At 36.0% G+C, this 20,111-nt stretch overlaps 1 protein-coding gene across 5 annotated transcripts in view; it reads right to left on the bottom strand.

Annotated features, from left to right (window-relative positions):
- The window catches only part of GOLGA4 (golgin A4), a 64,102-nt gene that overhangs the window by 23,466 nt on the left and 20,525 nt on the right, over window positions 1-20,111 (bottom strand). For all 5 annotated transcript variants that reach the window (XM_080580524.1, XM_080580525.1, XM_080580526.1 and 2 more), the window contains 9 exons: window positions 17,566-17,664; window positions 16,913-17,051; window positions 15,354-15,541; window positions 14,225-14,308; window positions 13,265-13,412; window positions 7,043-7,221; window positions 6,426-6,557; window positions 5,275-5,430; window positions 13-4,310 (listed from right to left, as the gene is read on the bottom strand). In XM_080580524.1, coding sequence (XP_080436650.1) covers window positions 13-4,310; window positions 5,275-5,430; window positions 6,426-6,557; window positions 7,043-7,221; window positions 13,265-13,412; window positions 14,225-14,308; window positions 15,354-15,541; window positions 16,913-17,051; window positions 17,566-17,664 — 5,423 coding nt within the window. The remainder of the gene's footprint in view (window positions 1-12; window positions 4,311-5,274; window positions 5,431-6,425; window positions 6,558-7,042; window positions 7,222-13,264; window positions 13,413-14,224; window positions 14,309-15,353; window positions 15,542-16,912; window positions 17,052-17,565; window positions 17,665-20,111) is intronic.

Raw genomic sequence — 20,111 nt, 5'->3', positions numbered from 1 at the left:
CAAAGAATTTACCTGATTTTCTGCTCCATTTCTTCTAAGGACTCTTTCTTAACTATGTCAAGCTCCTGCTGATGCTCTTTTCGCAAAGTACGCAAGTCTTTTTGAAGATTGTTTACATCTTTACGTAGTTTCTGTTTCTCTCTTTCAGTCTCTTCCAGTTTAGCCTGCAAATCCTTCTGCTGGTTCTGCATATCACCTAGTAACTTCTGCAGCTCCAAACCAGATTTAGTCTTTTCTTCAACGTTTTCCTCAAAAGCTTTCAAGCGGTCATTTCTTTCCTCCAACTGTTGCTGTAAACTTTCTAGTTTTTCTTTGTATTTCGAACTCGCATCATCCATCTTCATCTTGTGCACTTCATTTACCCTCACCAGATTATTTTCCAACTCTCTTAACTTCTGTTCTAAAGATTGACTGACTGACTCTTTTTCCTGCAATTTTTTCTGGAAATCTCCAATTATGTTCTCCATATCCAAATGCTTTTGTTCTTTAGCTTTCAATTCTTCCCTACTGCTTGCTAAATCACCACCACACCGAGCATGCTCATCCACTAACAATGAGTATTTTTTAGTTTGCTCCTCAAGTTCTTTCCTGAGGCTTTCAGTCATGCTCTGCTCCTCGTGATTTCTCTTCTCAACACATTCTAATTTTTTAAGGAGTTCCTCCAGTTTGTTTTGCAGTTCTAAATGAGAGTCTTTACTTTCTTGTTGTTCCTTTTCATACTTCTGCAACAATTCATCTTTTTCTGTCAGGTCCTTCCGTAACACATGAATTTTCTCTTCATATGTCCGCTGGACACTCTCAAGCATTTCATTTTTTTCTTGCTCTACAGCAGCTTTTGCACTCTCTACTTTTTGCAGCATTTCCTTCTCTAATTCTGTAGACTCTCTTGTTGACTTTTGGATTTGTTCTTTTAAGGATCCAATTTTGGCCTCTCTTTCCTGCACTTTTTGTTCTAAGTCTCTTAACTGATTTTCTCTATCTTGCTTAAATTGCTGTTCCCTTTCTTCCATCTGAGACATCAATTGCTTTTTAATAGAACCGATTTTTTGCTCTGCCTTCTTTTTCAGATCTGCCAGCTTAGTGCCACTCTCCGCATTCAGTCTCTCTTCTAATTCTTTCAGTTCTTCCTCCTTGCTTTTAAGTATTGATGATTTCATTTGAACAAATTCCCTCTCTTTTGCTTCAAATTCAGCTTTCAGTGAATCTATTTTCTTTTCAAGATCGAGCACCTTTTCTTCAGCCTCTTTAAACCTATTGTCTTTTTCAAAAGCCACCTTCTCTGCCTGCTGGAGTTGCCAAGCTACCTCTTTTTGCTCTGTCTCTTTCTGTTCATTATACTTTTTAAGTTCCTCCACTAAGGAAACATTTTCTGAAGTTTTCTGAGCAATGCATTCTTCTAGTTCGGCAACTCTTGCTGCTTGGATTTTTAATTCTGCAGTTAACTCACTTTCTTGTTTTTCTATCCTGTTTTGCTTTTGTTCCAATGCACTTTTTAAACTATCCAGACTTTTGCCTTGTTTAGCTAGCTCCTCTTTCAGCTTATTTAGCTCTTCATCTTTTCTATTGACTTGGGTATTGCTTAGTTCAAGTTTGCTCTGCAAATCTTTAATAGCTTCATGATTTTGTGTAAATCTTGTTTGTGCTTTCATCTTCCACTCTGACAGCTTGGCTGTCCAATGATCTACCTGCTCGAGAGCTGATGCTTTTTCCTGACTCAGCATCTCAACACTGGTCGATAACTCCTGTATCTGGTTTAACAACTGCAATCGATCCTCTTGATGTTGCTTGCTTAACAGAGACATGGCTTCTTCCTTCTCTGTTAAACTTACCATACTTTCAAGTTTAACACTAAGCTCATTAATTGTTCTGTTGAGAGCAGAGATCTCTGATTCTTTTTCCTGGAGTTCCTCTCTCATTGAGGTGACAGCGTTGATATTTTCAGATAACTCTTTCCTGAGCTGAGTTATACACGTTTCTTTTTCTGATGCTGCCTGCTGCTGGTGCCCTCCTTCTTTTTGCAATTGTTCCTTTTCTGCTACAAGTCCTTCAATATCAGCTCTCATGGACCTAATTAAGTTGTCCTTCTCTTGCAGCTGCTCCATTGACTTTTGTAAAGAACTACTTGCAATAGAATGATTCTCTGTTACTACTCTAAGTTGAGCTTCTAGCTCAAGAATTTTATTTATTTTAGCTAATACCGCTTCTTTAACTTTTGTAGTTTGGCGCTCACAATCTGCAATTTTGCATGTTACTACACCAATTTTTTCATTACACTTTTCAATTAATTCACTGATTTTCGTTTGCAACAGATCTTCAGCATTCTTCCAATAAGCATCCAATTGTGCTACAAGCTCTCCCGACAACCTCTTAAACTCAGTTTCTTGTTGTTGAAATGCCTCCATTTTTTTCTCATAATTTTCATGATCTTTATCTTGAGAAAATCGCACAGTTTGGAGCTTCTCCTTAAGTGTTTTCAGCATATCAGCCAGCTCAGTAATTTTGGCTTTGTCCTTTTCTTCGATTGCTTTCTGTTTACTGAGCTGTTCCTGAAGCCCTGATTGCTCTTTCAGGGACTGACTAAGATCACCTTCCAACTTCTGGAGCTGTGTTTTCAGGTCACTTTCACTATTTGACAAAGCATTCACATGAGCCAATGACTGCTTTAGCTGTTCTTGTAATTGGTTCAGGGTCTCATCCCTCTTCACCTGTTCTTCCTTCAGTCGGGTTATTTCTGTCCTGGAGCCCTCCTTCTCAGCACTGAAGGTGGCAAGTTTCTGTTTCAGGTCTCCAACTTCCTGTTCTTTCTCTTGCAGTTCCATTTCATGTTTTTCCTGGAGCTCCTCAACCTGCTGATTGAGTTTCTTTTCCCAGCTCTGGGTAATTTCTTCCAACTCCCTCCTATGAGCCTCAGCAAGACTCTCCAGTTGCTCTTTCTGATTAGACTCCAGTTTTGACACAGCATCATTGATTCCGGCTGAGCTGGCATGTGCCATTTCTAGCATTTTAGCATTGAATTCGCTCTCTTTCTGACTGAACTCCAACTGCTTGTTTTCAAGCTCTCTTTTTAGTTTAGATTCCTGCTCGGAAAGTTTCTTTTTAAAGGCTTCCTGCATATCTTTTGATTTCTGCTTCATTTTCTCCATTTTATTTTCCTGACGTTTCAGTTTATTTTCACATTCTCCTTGTAAAGCACTAGTTCTTTCCTCTGTGGCTAACAATTTCTGTTTAAGCTCTTCAACTTGTTCATTCTGTAACTTCTTCATGTGTTCAATTTCCTTTTCCTTCTCAGTTAGACTTTGCTTTGTCTCATCAGCCTCTCTTTGTAGATCCTTCAGTTGAGATTCATATTGTTGTGTGAGAGAGGTTACTTTCTGTGTATTTTCATTGCTTTGCTCTTGCAAATGCTGCTTCAGGTCATGTACCTGGGACATGTGTGATTCTAACTCATTCTTGACTTCATTCAGCTGCGATTCAGCTCTTTCTAACTGCTCCCTAAATTGTGATTTTTCTCCTTCCAGATCTGTCAGTTTGTGCTGCAGCTTTGCTAGTTCCTCTTCATATGTCCTTGCCTGCTCATTAGAAGTATTCTGATGAGACTGTGAAATCTCCTCTAGTTTTTTGGACACTTGGACAAGTTCAGCTTCAGATCTTTCTGCAGATTCTTTTAGCTTCTGTTCATGTGCTTTTATTTCCTCCAGATGTCTGTCCTTCTCCTCCAATAATTGCTTGAGTTGATTCAGTTCTTCTTTGAGTACCTTCTCAACTCCTTGAATAGAGATCTCATGCTCTTTTAACATAAGTTCAACCTCTTCTTTGTGCTGATTCCTCTCTTCTTCCAACTTTTCTTCCAATTCTTGCTTTGCTTCACCTACTTTACTTTTCAATTCTGAGAGTTCTTTCTCTAAATCATGACGTACTTTTAGTGCTTCTGATAGCTCAGATGACAGTGCTTCTAACTCAGTTTGTTTCACATCAAGTTTTTCTAAAGTTTTTTCATTCATCTCTTCTATATGTGTACGGAAAACTGTTTCTTTCTCTTTCAATATTGTTTCTATTTCTTGTTCTTGCTTTTCTCTCATTTTTTCTATTTCAATTGCATGTTGTTGCTTTAGAATTTGAAGTTTTTCTGTCCAAAGCTTTCCCTGCTGCTGTTGCATGTTCTCCAATTCTTTCTTGTGTTTTTCAACCATATCATTAATTTCCTTATTATGCTGCTTTTTTTCAGACTCCATCAGAGTGCTCAATTCCTCTGATCGATCTCTGTCATCTTGTGAATACTTTGCAAGAGAGCTCTCCAATTCAAGAATCTTCTGTTAGAGAACACAGATTTAAAGAATATGAGTATTCCAAATGTAAAAAAATGATCAAATTAAAAAAAAACAACACACATACACATAGGAAAATTGCAACTATAGTTACAAGTCACTTATTCTTTTGTTTATAACAAATATCACTTTTTTATATAAACCTTTAATTAATTTAGTTTGTTTTCACCATTGCTTCCATTAAGTTAAGCCAATTAATTGAAAAAAGAAAGTTCTATTCCACTGCAGTGAATAGACAAAATAAAAACTTGGAAATAATTTAATTAATTCAAACAAAATAATTCAAGTAATACTTATGAGAACAATATTCTTTTGTTGTTGTTGTTAAAGAACAAACACAAAGGATTAAACATATCTCAAGTCCATGTGGACTATGGGCTTTATACATACCTACTAGTTTATCTTAATTCCACCTCTCACTGAATTGCTGCTGTAAGGATAAAACGCCTCTAAAGGCAAAAATTCCAACTTAATGTTTGGGGTGTTTGTTGAATAATGTACAAACTTGCTTTAGCAAATAATACAATCTTACTTGTGACATAAAGCAAAAGATACTTTAAAAAATTACACAAATCCTTACTTAAGCATCCTTAAAGTGTTTGTATGGTAGTAGTATCCAGAAATTAAACTGATTAAAGCTTTAATCTCCTGTATAATGTACATAAAACCTATGTACATGGGTATGAATTTATATCCTACAGCATGACAAAGAATGGATTTCTATATTTGTGCCTCCAATCTTGTAAAAAAAAAAGGGGGGGGGGGCTGCAGCACACTGTAACAATACGTATAGTTTCGTTCACTTCAAAAATATTGTGAAATTAAAACAAACCCGATGACAATAGATCCACAGCATCTGTAAATCTGTCACAGTTTAAAAAAATATATATATATATATACACCAAAATAAATTCTTAAAAGTGTTTTCTCTTCTGGAATATTTACTCACAGTTCTAGAAGCCTCTACTTCTTGATGCATCTCCTGAAGTTTCTTGTCACATTCTGCCTGTATTGCTTTCTTCTGCAGCTCTAATTCTTCTAAGGCTAGGGATTCCTGTTGCTCTTGTTCTTGAAGGGTTTTTAAACATTCACTCTGATTTTTCTCCTGTACAAAAATGAGCAAAACAATAAATTGTAACAATGGTCCACACCTTCAAAAACAGTACAATAGGATATTTATAAACAAGTTAACATAATCATATATATTTTCTCCACATACAAAACACAGTGTATATTTTGTCTGTGAAAATAAAGTTGTTATAAAATCATTTCAATTTTCTTTTCTTGGCAACCACTTGTCTTCTTTGTTTAACAAATGTAATGCGACTTCAGCATTTAACAGTGGAGACCAAACAAATAGAGTAACATATTAGAGAATTAAAGATCTGTCCTCACTTGATTCTATCACTAATATATTTTCACACTTCTATTTCTTATAATTAAAAAATATTCCACCCCCCCCCCCCCCCCCCCCCAAAAAAAAAAAATTAATATGCTCGGGAAGGAACTGTTGAAGTCCTCAGTTCTATTCTCCAGCCACAAAGGAGGAGCATAAATGAGTGTCCATTTATTAAATGAAATTGCACAATGACCTAAAGTGAACTATAGATTACAGAAAAGAGCAAAGAAACCAGTGATCCCTGCCAGCCTGACTTTAAAGGATTTTTTTTTCCAGAGATCAACCACTATGAATGTATAACCCTGTCAACATAATACAAACAGACATAGTGGATATTAATACATTTCAAGTAACAGCCTCATTCCTTGTACCTCTTTTTCTCTAGTTTCTGTGGCCAATCTCCAATGATCCAGAGGTAGAAATTCAAAAAAACATGTCTAACAAAGTGTTAAAAATAAGAATCTTTCCCAGAACATACAGCTGTCAGTGAACAGCAATATTGATTCGTTATCATTATTCAGTCTGTATCATTGCAGCTGTTTTCCTTTCATGCTCTTAAGTCTCTGAGCTCCTGGACTTTGAGAGGGCACCCATATCTGAATGCACAAGGATTCCCACTGTGGAATGAGGTCAGATTGAGACCTCTAGATCTACCTCAGACTTAGAGAAATGTCTTTTCTAAACATTTTAGCAATGCTTACAAGAGCTGCCTTCATCTTCTCATGGAACTCCTTTTCTTGGACCCGCAATCTCTCATTTAGCTCCTGATCTTTGGTAGCCATTTCTTTTTTGTGTAATTTTTCCAGTTCAGCAACACGATCTTCTGAAGACTTCTACGAATTACAAGTCAGAAAAAAAATTATTTTAAAACATTAAATACCAAACTTTGCATTATTTCGCAATAAGAAAAGCAGTGCAGAGAGAAGAAACCAAACCTATTCGCCTCCTTTGAATAAGTAACAATTAATTGAGTCACCTAATAGTAATAAGCCCTGTCAGATGTTATTTTCAAGATTGAAGTTATCCACCTTCCTTCTTAAGTCTTTCATAGTTCTAGTAAAAGAAACACTGTTCATTTGACAATGACTAACATACTGATTTTAAAATCCTAGTGAATAAAATATATATGGAGAGTTTTTTAGTTTATCTTATGTTTTAAATAAATCCTTAATCCCAGAAGTTATTTTTTCTAGAATTCATTAAACAGCAAGAATTTTATAACAAAGTTCTGATATATCAATGCATTTTACAACTATAGTTTACTTGCAACTGCATGATTAGATTAAAACAGCAATACAGCAGGAGTTTCAGCTTTTACCTTCATAATCTCAACCACCTCTTGTTTCACTCTGGTTAACTCCTGCTGAAGATTTACCCTTTCTTCCTCATTTGCCTTTTCTACTGCTTTGATTTTTTCATCCATTTCTGCCTGCAATTTTTTCCGGGCTTCCTCTGTTTTTTGGGCAATACTCAGAGCCTTCTCAAGCTCTTCAAAAGCTGCAAAGGAGAAATAAAAATAAAAAAAAAAAGGTAGTCAAGAAGTAGCTATGTCACTTAACAGAAGAACAGCTTCCCAGTAACTGTAAATTCGACAAGTGACAGAAGAAGGAGCTTAAGAATCCATCGAGAATTCACACGGGCTTATTATCTAAAAAGGAAAGAGAACCGACAAATAGCTGTGAATGCCTTAGTTGTTTCTGGAGTTCAATAGCTTCTATTTCTTTCCCTAAAATCACTATAAAGTATAAAAACCACATAAAAAAAAAAAAAACTATGGCCCCTTCCCTGGCTATATGCACTGAATAAATTTGTCAGCTTTTACTGAATCATGAAAGAACTCTTCCTGAACAGAATACTTAAGTATTATACCAGAGCACTTTATTTACCTAAGAATTGTTCCCTTCAACCAGTGCAACCTTGATAATCTTCTCTTTAAATTTTGTGTTTTTAGTGGAGTCCATAAAGATGACTTTTGCCAATTGGCTTTTTGTCAGTTTCATTATTTCACTATTTACTTTTAATATAAACTACTATCAACACAATTAAAAGGGACACTGGAAAAACGTGTGTGTGTTATGAAGACTGTCTTATGCTTCTGATCTTTGCAAAAAAATCTAAGGAAAACATAATTAGCAATTGCTATCAAAAAGCTTGCATATCTATAAGATGTTTCAAAAGAAACCTCAAGCAGGAGCAATAAAAGTTATTTACTTTTGCATGAAATGCGTAAGTCTGCTGAATTGTTTTAATTTACACATCGGAAGCAATAAATCCACAGCTGCTTCCTATGATAAGCACTATTTTATCATACTTTATTCACTTCATAGATGATCGTTTAGATGTAGACAGAAAGCAAATCAATTCCTGCATTGTGAGCTGTTTTCTTCTTATTGTTTTTCAGTATCAGCATTTGAGTTCCTCACTGAAACTGATGGCAGAACCTGCAGAGATTTACACAAGACTAGAATGTCATTGCTATCAGGGAAGTCCCTTTTCCTGAATAGGGTGTGTATATGGAAAGCCCCTGCTGCATGTCAAAGGAAAATGCAGTCTCAAAACAGTATAATATACAGTTAAATCTTTGCAGAAAAGAACTTAGGCCAAAAACCTCTGTAAAATTCAAAATCATAGTGCCAGTATCACATTTGTAATTAATCAGAGCACAGAAAAACTTGGACTGGTTGGATATTAGTCTAAGAACAGACATAAAATCTTTTTTAAGATATTATTTAGTATGCTAGTCTTTTTTCCACACTATCCCCAAAAGACAGACATCTCTAGTTTCTTCGACAGACCATTACTTAGTAGGCATTCCCAGCAACTCCTGTAATCCTTTTTTTGTGAAACAAATATAAACAGTTACCCATCTTTAACAACATTCAGGCACGAATTCGAGAACTGAAAATTTTCTATTCAAAATCTTCAGATAACTTCTTTGAAACTGGAGCCTTTAACTACAACCTATGTTTTTTGAGCCAATGCGTCAAATATGTTTTCAAGTAAGGTAAGTCTGTAAGATTGCATTCACCCGAAGTCTGACCTTTTCCAGCTGTTTTCCGACGAAGCCTTTCCACGACTACTCACAGCAACAGTTATGGTTTAGAATGCAACAGGGCTGCTATGGACCCTGGCACTACTGAAGCACATCACGGTATCTGCTTTTTCATTCCCAATTCTACTTCAATACTAGAACTCTTTACAAAAAACTAAGAACACTAGAGATTATTTCAAAGAGCAGAACAGTCTAAAGCATAATGCCAGCATGCACTAGGCTTATAGCTCCTTATGAGAGGTAGCTACCATGTTTCCAAGCACGGTTCTTCACTGTCCCCACCAAGGCATTCACCACCTGGGGCCAGGTGGGTTCCAGTCCTTCTCCCTCACCCCCCAGCCCGTTACCAACGCAGGCTGCACAACTGTGTCTGGAGACTGGCAGGGAATTCTCTCATCCCCCTTCAGCCCTAGCAAAAGCACCCAGAGACAGCAAAATCGACCTAAAAGACCCTACCAACTTTTACCAAATACATCTTTGCAAATAAAACCTGCAACTAAAGGATATTAAGTTACTTCACTTTCTCATAAGCATTTACTGATTCTTGTTCTGAGCAACATAAGCTTGATTTTATTTGAGAGAAACCTATTCCTTCTGAGAAAGGAAGGATATTGCATTTGCCACAGCCCACAAATCCACTAGAGACAATTCAGGATCACACTAGGATTGACTACTGAGATGTGATAGCTGAGCAACATGCAGTACAACAGCTGCATCACCGTAATTGCAAGCAGGATGCTAAGACAAATGCCAGACAAAAGCTGGTGGATAAAACGTCAAGGGAGTATGAAAGCATAGAGAAGCAACACTTCACAAACACACTTAGTTCTCTAAAAGTTAAATTATATGCATCTCAGGCCCTTTTAGCACTTCAGCAAAACAGAACATTTGACATCAAAGTAGTTAATTCTAGTGTAGCACGACACAAGCAAGTTTCAAACCAGTAGAGGGCTAACACCAAGGAGACGGAACAAGGTCTAAATTATTATTACTACATTCTTATCTATTGAAGCTTTTAATTCTACTGTGGATGAAAGCCTGGAATAAGAAGTCTCTACTTTTATCCAAATACATCTATTCTGAACCCAAAGAGTAGACACTGCCTTTGTTATTTGCCAACCAGCACAGCTACTGTTGAGAAAAGTTCCTTCCATCTAAGGTATCAGTTAAGTTAAAACTCACAAAGGCACACCGGCAAAACAGAAAAAATAACAAGCACACCAACAAGGTCTCCAGCAAGGCTTTCAAGATCTCATTCATCTGACAAAACCTAACAGGAAGCTTTCCTGTGCAGTATATAAAATTAAAAAGAGCCTGAGCAGAGTTTGAAAAGTGCCAAATTTGCAAAACTCATTTTTATAAAATGTGCACTGTGAAGTTGACTGTTTTACATACACTACTCCAAGGTATTAGTCACAGCTCTCCCTGCCTTGCCTCTACTATCCAGAGTAATCCCAGTCTGTACTGCGAAGACTTCTTGATTATTCTCACCAGTACTGCAGACGTGCATTATTTTCAGTTCTAGTGCCATCTACTGCTGGGAGTTGTCAAGAAACCACTGAACAGAGATGGCAAAGGAGAGCTTTGCATACTTTCATACTGAAAGCCAAGAGCGAGCATCTTGTCAAAAAGCTATTTGAGAAATAAAGGCTCGATCCGTTTCCTATAGTTTGTTTGCACATCTAGGTAGGATTTATAAATGAACAATTGAGTCTTGTTTGTACTCTGTAGAAAGGTGCAAAGCATAAACGAAATAAGATTGCAAAGGAAATTGCACCTGCAAAGAACAACAGCCAAGTAAAGCAGTATGAATTTGCTGTCTAAGGACTTTGTTTTACTTTACAGAATATAAATAGGTCAATAACCTGCATTCTGAAAAGTCAGAAAAGACTTATGTCAAGTATTCAGGAGTAACAAAATCCAGTTTAACAGTAAGTTTACAAATGCGACAACTAATTTTGTTGAAGGAAAATATAAATCTATGTACATTGCAAAGCATTAAAAATCAGTTGCAGTTGCTGCAAGAACTGCCTTTGCCTGAGAAACACATAATTTACTTTTTAGAGCCCAGCCCAAGCACCCAATGTTTGATGTAAGAAAAAAAGAGCCCTTACCCCAGTCCTGTTCATACAAGGCTTGGGAAAGGCACCATGATTCACTTATTGGCATGTGTGGATGCACAAAAACAAGATGCTCTGTGAGATTTCAATATAATGCATCTCTAACTACAAAAACCTGAACTGCAATATTAACTGGGGAGACTCAGTTACAGTTTACACATCATGCACAAAATAAGCATACATATCTTCTTACCATTTCAGCACACAGAAATGCAGAAACATTAAGCTGTCACAATTCTTACTTGTAATAATTCAAACACCGGTGCTTTTCAGCAAAGTCACTTAATCACACAGAAAAACGCCGGACATGTAACACTAGGCACGTTCAAAATATGAAGTGGCCACAAAATATACCACTTTTTAGCCTAAATTATACCACTATGACAAAGTAAGTGCCAAGTATTATGCTTATCTTTATTTTGCCATAAGTGAAATTTAACACGTCTATAAACACTTTATTCAACAAGGTAAATTTTTCACTGAATCATAATCTAGAAAAAAAGTCTAGAATTAAAAATCACTTACATTAACTAGCCAAGAAACATGAGATATGCTGAACTAAAATACATGAGACCATCGATTCTTAGGACTGGTGAAAATCAAGGGCTGTGACCCAGAAGTAATTTCAAGCTCTCCCAGTATTCATGGTGGTTTTCTCAGATGCCAGAACAACTGTTTCAGCTGTACTAAGCTCTATTTCGGTTGTGTGCCACAAGTTTTTTCAAATACTTAGGAAAACCTAACAGGTCACCTTACAATTTTGCCTATCTTAGAAGTCATATTAATGAATTTTCTGAGGGTTCCAACATCCATATATGTATGCTTAACAGAGTGCTGAAATAATGAACTAAAGGTAAAGTGGACACTTATGCACCATAAACATTACCAGAAGCACTTAAAATAATGACGAGAGAATGTTTAACACACAAATCTCCTCTTTGTACAGTGCAAAGTATTCAATACGTTATTCATAAGTGAAATTACTTGTCACTACAATAGCTAAGTTTTCTAGGTAGCCAGAGCATCATCTTTAACCTATTTTCAGTTTACAGCTACATAAGTGGGAGGAAATTACGTTATTAACAAGTGCATGGAGATACTACTTCATAATTAGAGGTTTCTACCGCTTCGAAAGCTGCTGTGTTTCAGACAACAACAGCAATAACTTTGTACCTACAGAAGCACTACAATTATATGCAATAATTTATTTTTAAAGACAGTATCTTGAAGAAAAGCTTCCTAGTCTCCAAGAACTGAACAAAACTCAACTTCAGCAAAAGAATTACTGATTTCTGAAATATGCATTTTCCAGAGCTAAAAATGCACATGCAAGAGGGCACCTAATCAAAATGTTTGTTATTTTCACAGGGTGTTCAAATGTCCTCTATATGAACACCCTGTGTATCTTTGTATTTCCTTTGCCAGTTTTGGAGGTTAAATTTGTTCTTCTGCATTACAGCAAAATGAGCTAGCCAGACAAACTCATATCTAAAATTGAACATTCTGGCCTAATTTACATAGATTCAAAATAAACTGCTATGAAGTGTACGGTTTGAACTTCTCAACACTTTCTTATAGAAAAGAATAGCATAATGCATGTTTTACGCAAACTAACCAAATCTTAGCTTCTGCCAAGACAGTGAACTCACCCTAAATGCTTATGAGAACAAACTAAATGCTTCTATAAGAATTTTGATAGATACAGCGCAGAATGGTTTTCATTGAGCTTAAAAAAAAAAAGGGGGGGGGGCTGACTACAAGCACACATCACTAACATTATCAAATTTCCAACAAAAGTAAACTTAACTGTGTAATAGCTATATAAACACTAGGTTCCAAGCCTGAAACAAAAGTATCATTATTGCTGTTTCATTAGGAAAAAAAAAAAAAGCAGAAATACTTCCACTACACTTATCAAAAGAAAATGTTTATTATGGTTGTAACACATCCTTCTGTCTCTAGTTCTTCCCAAGCTCTTATGCACTCATCGCTGCTTTTTGTATCAAATACAGATGACATTACTATGATAATTTATTTTTTAAAATTGTCTTTCCAAAGTTTTCCTCCTGAAATTACACCAATAAAATACTGTATCAATCTTTTCTCCTACAAAGAGGGTACAGCTGCTTCAGCGGTTTCCCTCCTCACTCCAGTTGAACTTAGAGCAGAGTATCACACAAAACAGTCAACCTGGTGGTCAGAAATGAAGTTAGTAATAATGTTAGTAGGAGTGATATGGCAGAACATTCAGAAAAAAAGCATGTTATAATATCCATTCCAAACAACAACTGATGAAAAACTGCAAAAAGACCATGCTGAAGCTTCATCGTGTTCCATGTGAAAGCTAATAATCTCCAGAATTTCTTACCAGCTTTTTCAGACTTTTCTTTCTGTTCTTTTAATTCCTCGCCTTTTGTAGTTATTTGTTTGATCCGAGCACGCAACTGAGCTACCTCTTCTTCCTTCATTTCCAATGTTTCGTGCATTTGTCGCTTTGTCTCTGCAATTACCATGCCCTGTGGAAAAGGTCCTTGTGATAAAAAGCTAACAAACATATAAAATGCATATCGAAAACAACTTCAAACCAGGACACACTCCTCGTCAGAAATAAACTTTAGTGCACTATTGCTGCATTGGAAATCATGGTATTTCTCTGTCAGAAATCATAAAGTGATAATAAAAGGACGATAACAATAGGGACTATTTTGATGAATAAGCAAAGTTTATCTAGTGCTGAAAAGAACTCCTCCAAGGAACAAGGACCATCAGAAAATTTTCTTTTCCTGGGACAGATACTATTCTTTGAAATATGCATTCCATAAACAAACCCAAACTAAAAGAAAGCACTGTTGCATGTCTACTTCTCCTTAGAGAGTACGCACAGATGATGAGTTAGTCATGTTGCTTGTTACACCACCAGAAGTTACTCTAAGTAATAACTGTGACAAAAAATCTTGTAAGCAACAAAAAATGACAAACGTGAACTGGTCATTTAATTCCCTTACATTTTATCTCATCTTCATTAGACTTTACTTTTAAAATCTTGCATTGAGGTAACCACTAGTCCACTTATCATTATGCCTTTTCAAATTACGTCCTACATAACATATTCTTGCAGTGTTAAGTACAACCTAAGAGACGAACATGCTAAAGTATCTATACAATAGAATTCTCAAGTAGCTTAAATTATTTGTTTGTTGAAATTGATGTAAACTAAACCAAACTAGGTAACTAAGAACAGTTTCTAATACCAGAAAGTCAGATATTTTGAGTTTAACCGATCTTCTTCCAAAACTACAGTTTAAAGAAAAAAATCTTCCTTGTTTACCTTGTCTTGTTCTAGCTGCTCAATCAAGTTCTTTGCATCACGCAGCTGTGTAATCAGTTTAGTCTTCTCAGCCATGTGGAGGTCCTAAAAAAAAAAAAGACCCCAATCACAAGAGTTTAAAATGTCACCAGGCTTAAGAAAATAGCTTCTGACAAGCAGTTTAGGCTTTGCTTTAATAAAGAATCATAGATTATTGGTACGTGACCAACAAAGCTGTTGTTACATTAAAAACATGAAGCAGGCTAGGAATGAGACCCTGTACTACGCCTCAGAGGTAGAGCTGAGGAGGAAGTCCAGCAAAATCGAAGTAGGCAACTTGAAATTACTTCTAAATCTCCGAGTGCTAGGCTGCCCCATAGTTTCCATAACGATTCAGGTATCTGAAGGTGCAGATTCTCTTGTGAACATCAGAGTTAATAAACTGGGCAAGAACATGTCTAAGGCATCTGCCTTTCTACCTGCATCTTGGCTTACAAAGGAATCTCAGCAACATAGCATTTTATCTGTTCTTGTTCTGGAAAAGGTGCTCGAAGCACTTGAACCTTTCTGAGCTCTTTCCAACTGGGCTAACGCTCATAGACCAAGAGAAGAGCAACTGTTCTCCAGCACTAAAGCTGAGTACAGCTGTACTTCTCATAGTCCCATTACTACCAGCCACCTTACTTCTACTTCACAACTCAGCATGAATGGCCTTAAAAGGAAAAGTGAGCAAAGTTTTAATTTAGCTTTGGCACTGCATTTACCTTTAATTTCTACCTCACTTTCACTATATTGTGTTTTCCACTATCCTTCCTTTCTGTTTTCTATTCATTTACACAGCTGATTCCTCTCGCTTTTCTCACTTCCTGTCTTCTCTGCAAGACAGTCTTTCCTTCACCCTCATTTACTTTTTTTCCTGATACCATTTTGGTGGTTATTCATATGGTAAGATTTCAAGCCTTTCTCTACAACTTCTTGAAAAATTGCTCTACATGTTCATTCCAGGTTGTTTTTGCACCTTTAACTCCAAAGAAGTTACAGTTTCTTGTAACAGTTTGTGCTTTAATGACTTGCCCTATGAATAAATTCTGCAAATACTGGAATTCTTACACTGTTCTGGTAGCTACCCATAAAGTTAAGAGCATTTTACCTTCATTTTCTCTAGCTCCTGAAGTCTCTCTTCTAATTGCTCCTGAAGCGCCTCCTTCTCGTTGGTTAGCTGGGCACAGCGCTCTTTGTGTGACCGAATCATCTCCTTACAGCGCTGCAGCAAGTTCTCTTGGCGCTTCACCCTCTGATTAAGAGTTTCCAGTGTTTTAACAGAATCTTCATTACCCTCTACAGACAACATACCAACATTATCATGTGCACACTTTTTCCAAAATGCAGATCCACTTTCATCATTCACATGGTGTGAGACTGACAGCTCTCTAAAGAAAGTTGTGCAAAGTCCGCAGAACTTCCTAGTGACTATTACAACTGCATTTCAGGTCCAGCCAGAAACGTGCACACACACACACAGGATGGCAAATACAGCCTTTAATCCCAGATTATTTCACAAAGCCACAGCTATTATACAAGCTGAAGAAAAAAACAACTATTACTCAACATGGTTTTCTACAAGACTGAAAAGTTACCATGATCTATAAACCTGTCTGCTACCACTAGGTGAATATTCACGAGTGGGGGAAAAATGCTAAGCAAAACAAATCACATCTCCCAGTTACGAAGCATACTCCTCTTTTCACAGTGCTGGGTATGACAATAATTTTCATATACCCAGGTTGGCAATACTGCATTAGGCAGGAAAAAGGTCAAGTGTCTTTTCAAACTATACCCTTCCCTGTATCTTACTGTGTGTTCTGCCCTGATGATCTGAAAATAGAATCAGACATTCACAGACTTTCATTTTGAGACTGTATGTCTTACACACTATAATCCTGAAGCAGATTCCAGCACAACTGAACGCTGATTCCTGGAGACTAGATAGTTAAAATTATTTCATCAGCACTACAAAAGGCACAACACTGGATAAGAAGAATCTTTGCTCCAACCTCACATATTGTCGGAACGTAAAAAAATCACAGCAGATCCTGAGCAACGATTATTTCAAGACATATGATCATCTCTGTCTGAACCCCAACTTTTATTTAGGATACCAGTGAACGATACTTTCATCGTATCCCAGCAGCACAATATCCCAGGATCAGTAATCAAATCTAAACAATACTGGGACTCCCATAGCTCAGATAACCTCCTGATGAGAGGAACACTTCAAAGAGATTATTCAATAGCTTGAATATGAAAATTGATCTTTACTTTTACCTTTTCTGGAAAATGCACATAAAAAGAGACATACTGGCAACTGGTATCCTCTAAACTCTAGGGATAGTTCCTTGCTTACCAGACAAAGAACCTTAATATTAAGTGGGGACAGTAACAACCCCTACTGGCAACAGCAATACCTAAAGTAGAATTATTGCTATTAAGGCAAGATGGACCAGATTTTAATTTTTATGGATATTCAGCATCTTTGAAAGGTTATCATGTCCACCAGGTGCCATTCTATTTCTAGAAAAATTGTCCCCTTCTAGAAAACATATCATTACTATAACGTGTCGTGCCTTAAGTACTATTACTCCATCACAAATAATAGTAGACTTATTCCCCAGAATTCAAGATCTCTTAAAAAAAAGCCCCAATACCTACCATTGCTTCCTGGTTCCGCAATATTTTCTGCACTGATTTCTTTTGTTGGACCTTGAACTTGTGGGTCATACTGGATATTTGGATCAGGTAATTCAATGCCCATCTGACCATTCTGTAACCTCTGTTTCAGCAACGATACCTAAACAAAATACTCTTTGTTAAAAATGTAAGGATTCTAAGATGATTGCACTTCCGTCCTCAAAACTAACGAGAGTTATTCATGTCAGCAAGTAAAGGAAAAATCTGTCTGAATATTTTTAGCATTTTTTAAAATCACAGTTATGTTTCCAAGTTAAAAAAAAAAAGCACGATTATGTGTGGAGAAACAACAAAGATCATTTAAGCAAAACCAATTTTGCAAAAGCATTTTTAACTCAAACATCTGCTCATGTTATTTCTTGATAACAAAGACATTGAAAAGTTATTTAGGTGCAGATCAAAAACTTGTATTTAATAAGAGTAAGATTATACAATGGTATTCTCTTCCACAAAGATGCACTTAATTTCTAGAAAATCATAAATTCTGAAGAAGCTTTAAAACATAGTAGCATTTATAAAAAAGCATTGACACAAAATACAGGAAATACTGTAATTCATAAAAAATATTTGGAAAGAGCAGTTTTCAAAAACATCTCTTGGGTAAGGTGTTTTACCTGAGTTTGCAAGACACTAATAAGTTGATCTTTTTCTTCCAAGGAAGCATCAAATTCCTCCTGAAGATGTTTCTTAGCTTGTTGATCCATCTGAAGCTCCTAAGAATCATAAATAAATGTGTCTCAGATGAAAACTGAAATGTGAATTTAAAAAGCTTACCTATATATTATGAAATATTAAAAATACCTCATTGCAATTATGACTCCAGACCACAAACATAAATTATTTCTTTTACTATACAATAATTTAATTCTATTACCAGCATTAAAATAGTTAGAGACTAGATCTAATGCATTATCAAAGATTCTTCCTTCCTAAAAATAAGTTTGTGTCGGGATCACTTCAAACTTGTTTCTGAAAACTGTCTTCCACACAAACATTGGAAATTGACAGTTGCACTTTGGTAAACTAGATTTTTCATTCAGCCATCAGATTAAATCAACATAAACAGCAGAAATGTAAATTTCCCTTATGCTCATTCAATATGCTAGTATTCTAAATGTGACAAATGCCATTTGTAACAACAGAAAGTTGTTTTTTTGTTCCTGAAAGGTGTCTCAAATTAGACAGAGAATGCCAAACAACTTCAACAGTGTCTTTACTTGCTACTTAATTGCATTCATTTGGTGAACACCTTTAGAAACATGTAGATGTAACCTAAATGCATTGGTAATATCTACATGACTTTATAAAGTACAGTATCAAGAGGGTTTTTTCTGTTTACTTCCTATGCTTTCAAAGTTTACTTATATATTTAAATAATTAGTTGTTAGAACAAAAAAATTATTTAAATGTTGAATTAACTCACATTAAACTTCTTATTAAGAGAATCAGCACCATATATGTTTTATGCATGCACTGTAAATCACTTTCCATATTTGTATTTTTTCTTTTTAATTTACTCCATCCACATGTCTTTCACAGGAAGATTTACCCCAGAAAGCCAACACTTCTATAGTCATTATTCTGCAAAGGTCGCTTGTGTAAAAGCAAGTGCCACCTCTAAATATGGGTTCTGTTAGCCAGGCAAAGACAAAGGATGACAGAAAGCTCAAAGAAAGGATGAAAAGCAAGCAAGAGACAAAACATGGGGCACTGGATGCCTCCTGCTTTGCTTCCATCCAACTCTGAATCCCACTTTCATCATCTCCTGCTGCCTGTGCCTTGCTTCCAGCTGCGAATCCCAGCCTTGAGTCCTGCAGCTGAGAGCGCTAACTGTGCCCAGCTACACATTGGAGGGACAAAGCTGCAAGGCAACTTCTGGGAAAATTGTTCCTCTTGCTTCTCAAGTAACTACATCCACTTTTTAACCCTGCACTGTATCTGGTTCTCCATAGCTAATGATCACAACTCTTTCTCATGCTTCTGAGCTTCAGAAGCAACTCTTTCCAAGGCAAAGAAGCTCAGTGCAACAACAGCCAAAGAGATTTTCTGGAAAAAAAAAAAAAAAACACCACTGAAAAAGTCCTCCTTACATCCAACAGTCCTTTCTGACTGCTGTCAGAGAGGCAAAACACCAAGGACTGCCGTTGAAGAATTACTCTTAATAAGAAAATACTAATGTAAGCAAAAGAAACATTTATTTCGAAGGACTATTCACATTGTCATCTCATCCCAAGAGAAACTTAACTTACTCTAACACGACCCTCTTAGAAGAAACTTGTCTTATTCAACTCATTTATTGGAACAACAGACTGCATGATGAAGAAAACTTCTGTTTTTTTATATAGTAACTGCTGATAATGAGTGGTTACACCAATGAATGATGAATTTTATAACACTGTAGCTTCCACAGTGGAAACTTTCAATTTTAGTTGTAATTTATTTATTTATTTTTAAGTCTGTTTTACTTAGTGCTGTAATCTTTGGTCTTCCAGAAGACCAAAGAACTAGTTTTTGAAGATTTTCAATCAATATAAAAGAATTTAAGTCTTAGATTTGAGGGAATCTTTAAATCTACAAGAATTATGAGAAAAATAAATAAATTCTATACCAAATATAGATCTTTTTAACTTCTATAAGTATTGTTTATATATATAGATTTACATCAAATACATCTTTCTCTAATCAGAAAGACTATGACAAAATAAGTAAAAAGATAAGTATGCACACATGCAACCCTTTTCCTAATAAAAACGCTTTAATTCTGGTGTAGATATAGGCCTTCCAAACTTTACTAAGTACTAATACACTGAAAAGCTAAATCTAGTGGAACATATAGTTATACACTTAATGCAGAATGCATTTCTCACATCTGACTTGTAGCAAACTGGAAAAAAATACTGACAAGTCTCTAATGCTGTAGGTATTTTTAAAATTACTTTTATCCTAAAAAAAAAGAAATAGAACAAACAAGCAAAGAAACCAGTGAACCTGACTATAAGTGAAACTTATAAAAAGTGCTTGTTACTTGTATTTGCCTAATATTAACATTTCTCAATACTAGAAAAGCTAGAAGTTGCAGAGCCACATCTACTGCTGGGCCCAACAACACTGGAAAAACCATGCACATTTCTACCTATTTCACAATGAACAGAAAGGCAGT

The sequence above is a fragment of the Anser brachyrhynchus genome, assembly GCF_964034855.1.
Source record: "Anser brachyrhynchus genome assembly, chromosome: 2".
NCBI classification, from domain to species: domain Eukaryota; kingdom Metazoa; phylum Chordata; class Aves; order Anseriformes; family Anatidae; genus Anser; species Anser brachyrhynchus.
Note: the sequence above shows the minus strand (reverse complement) of the source record. Positions and strands in the feature narration are given on the sequence as shown.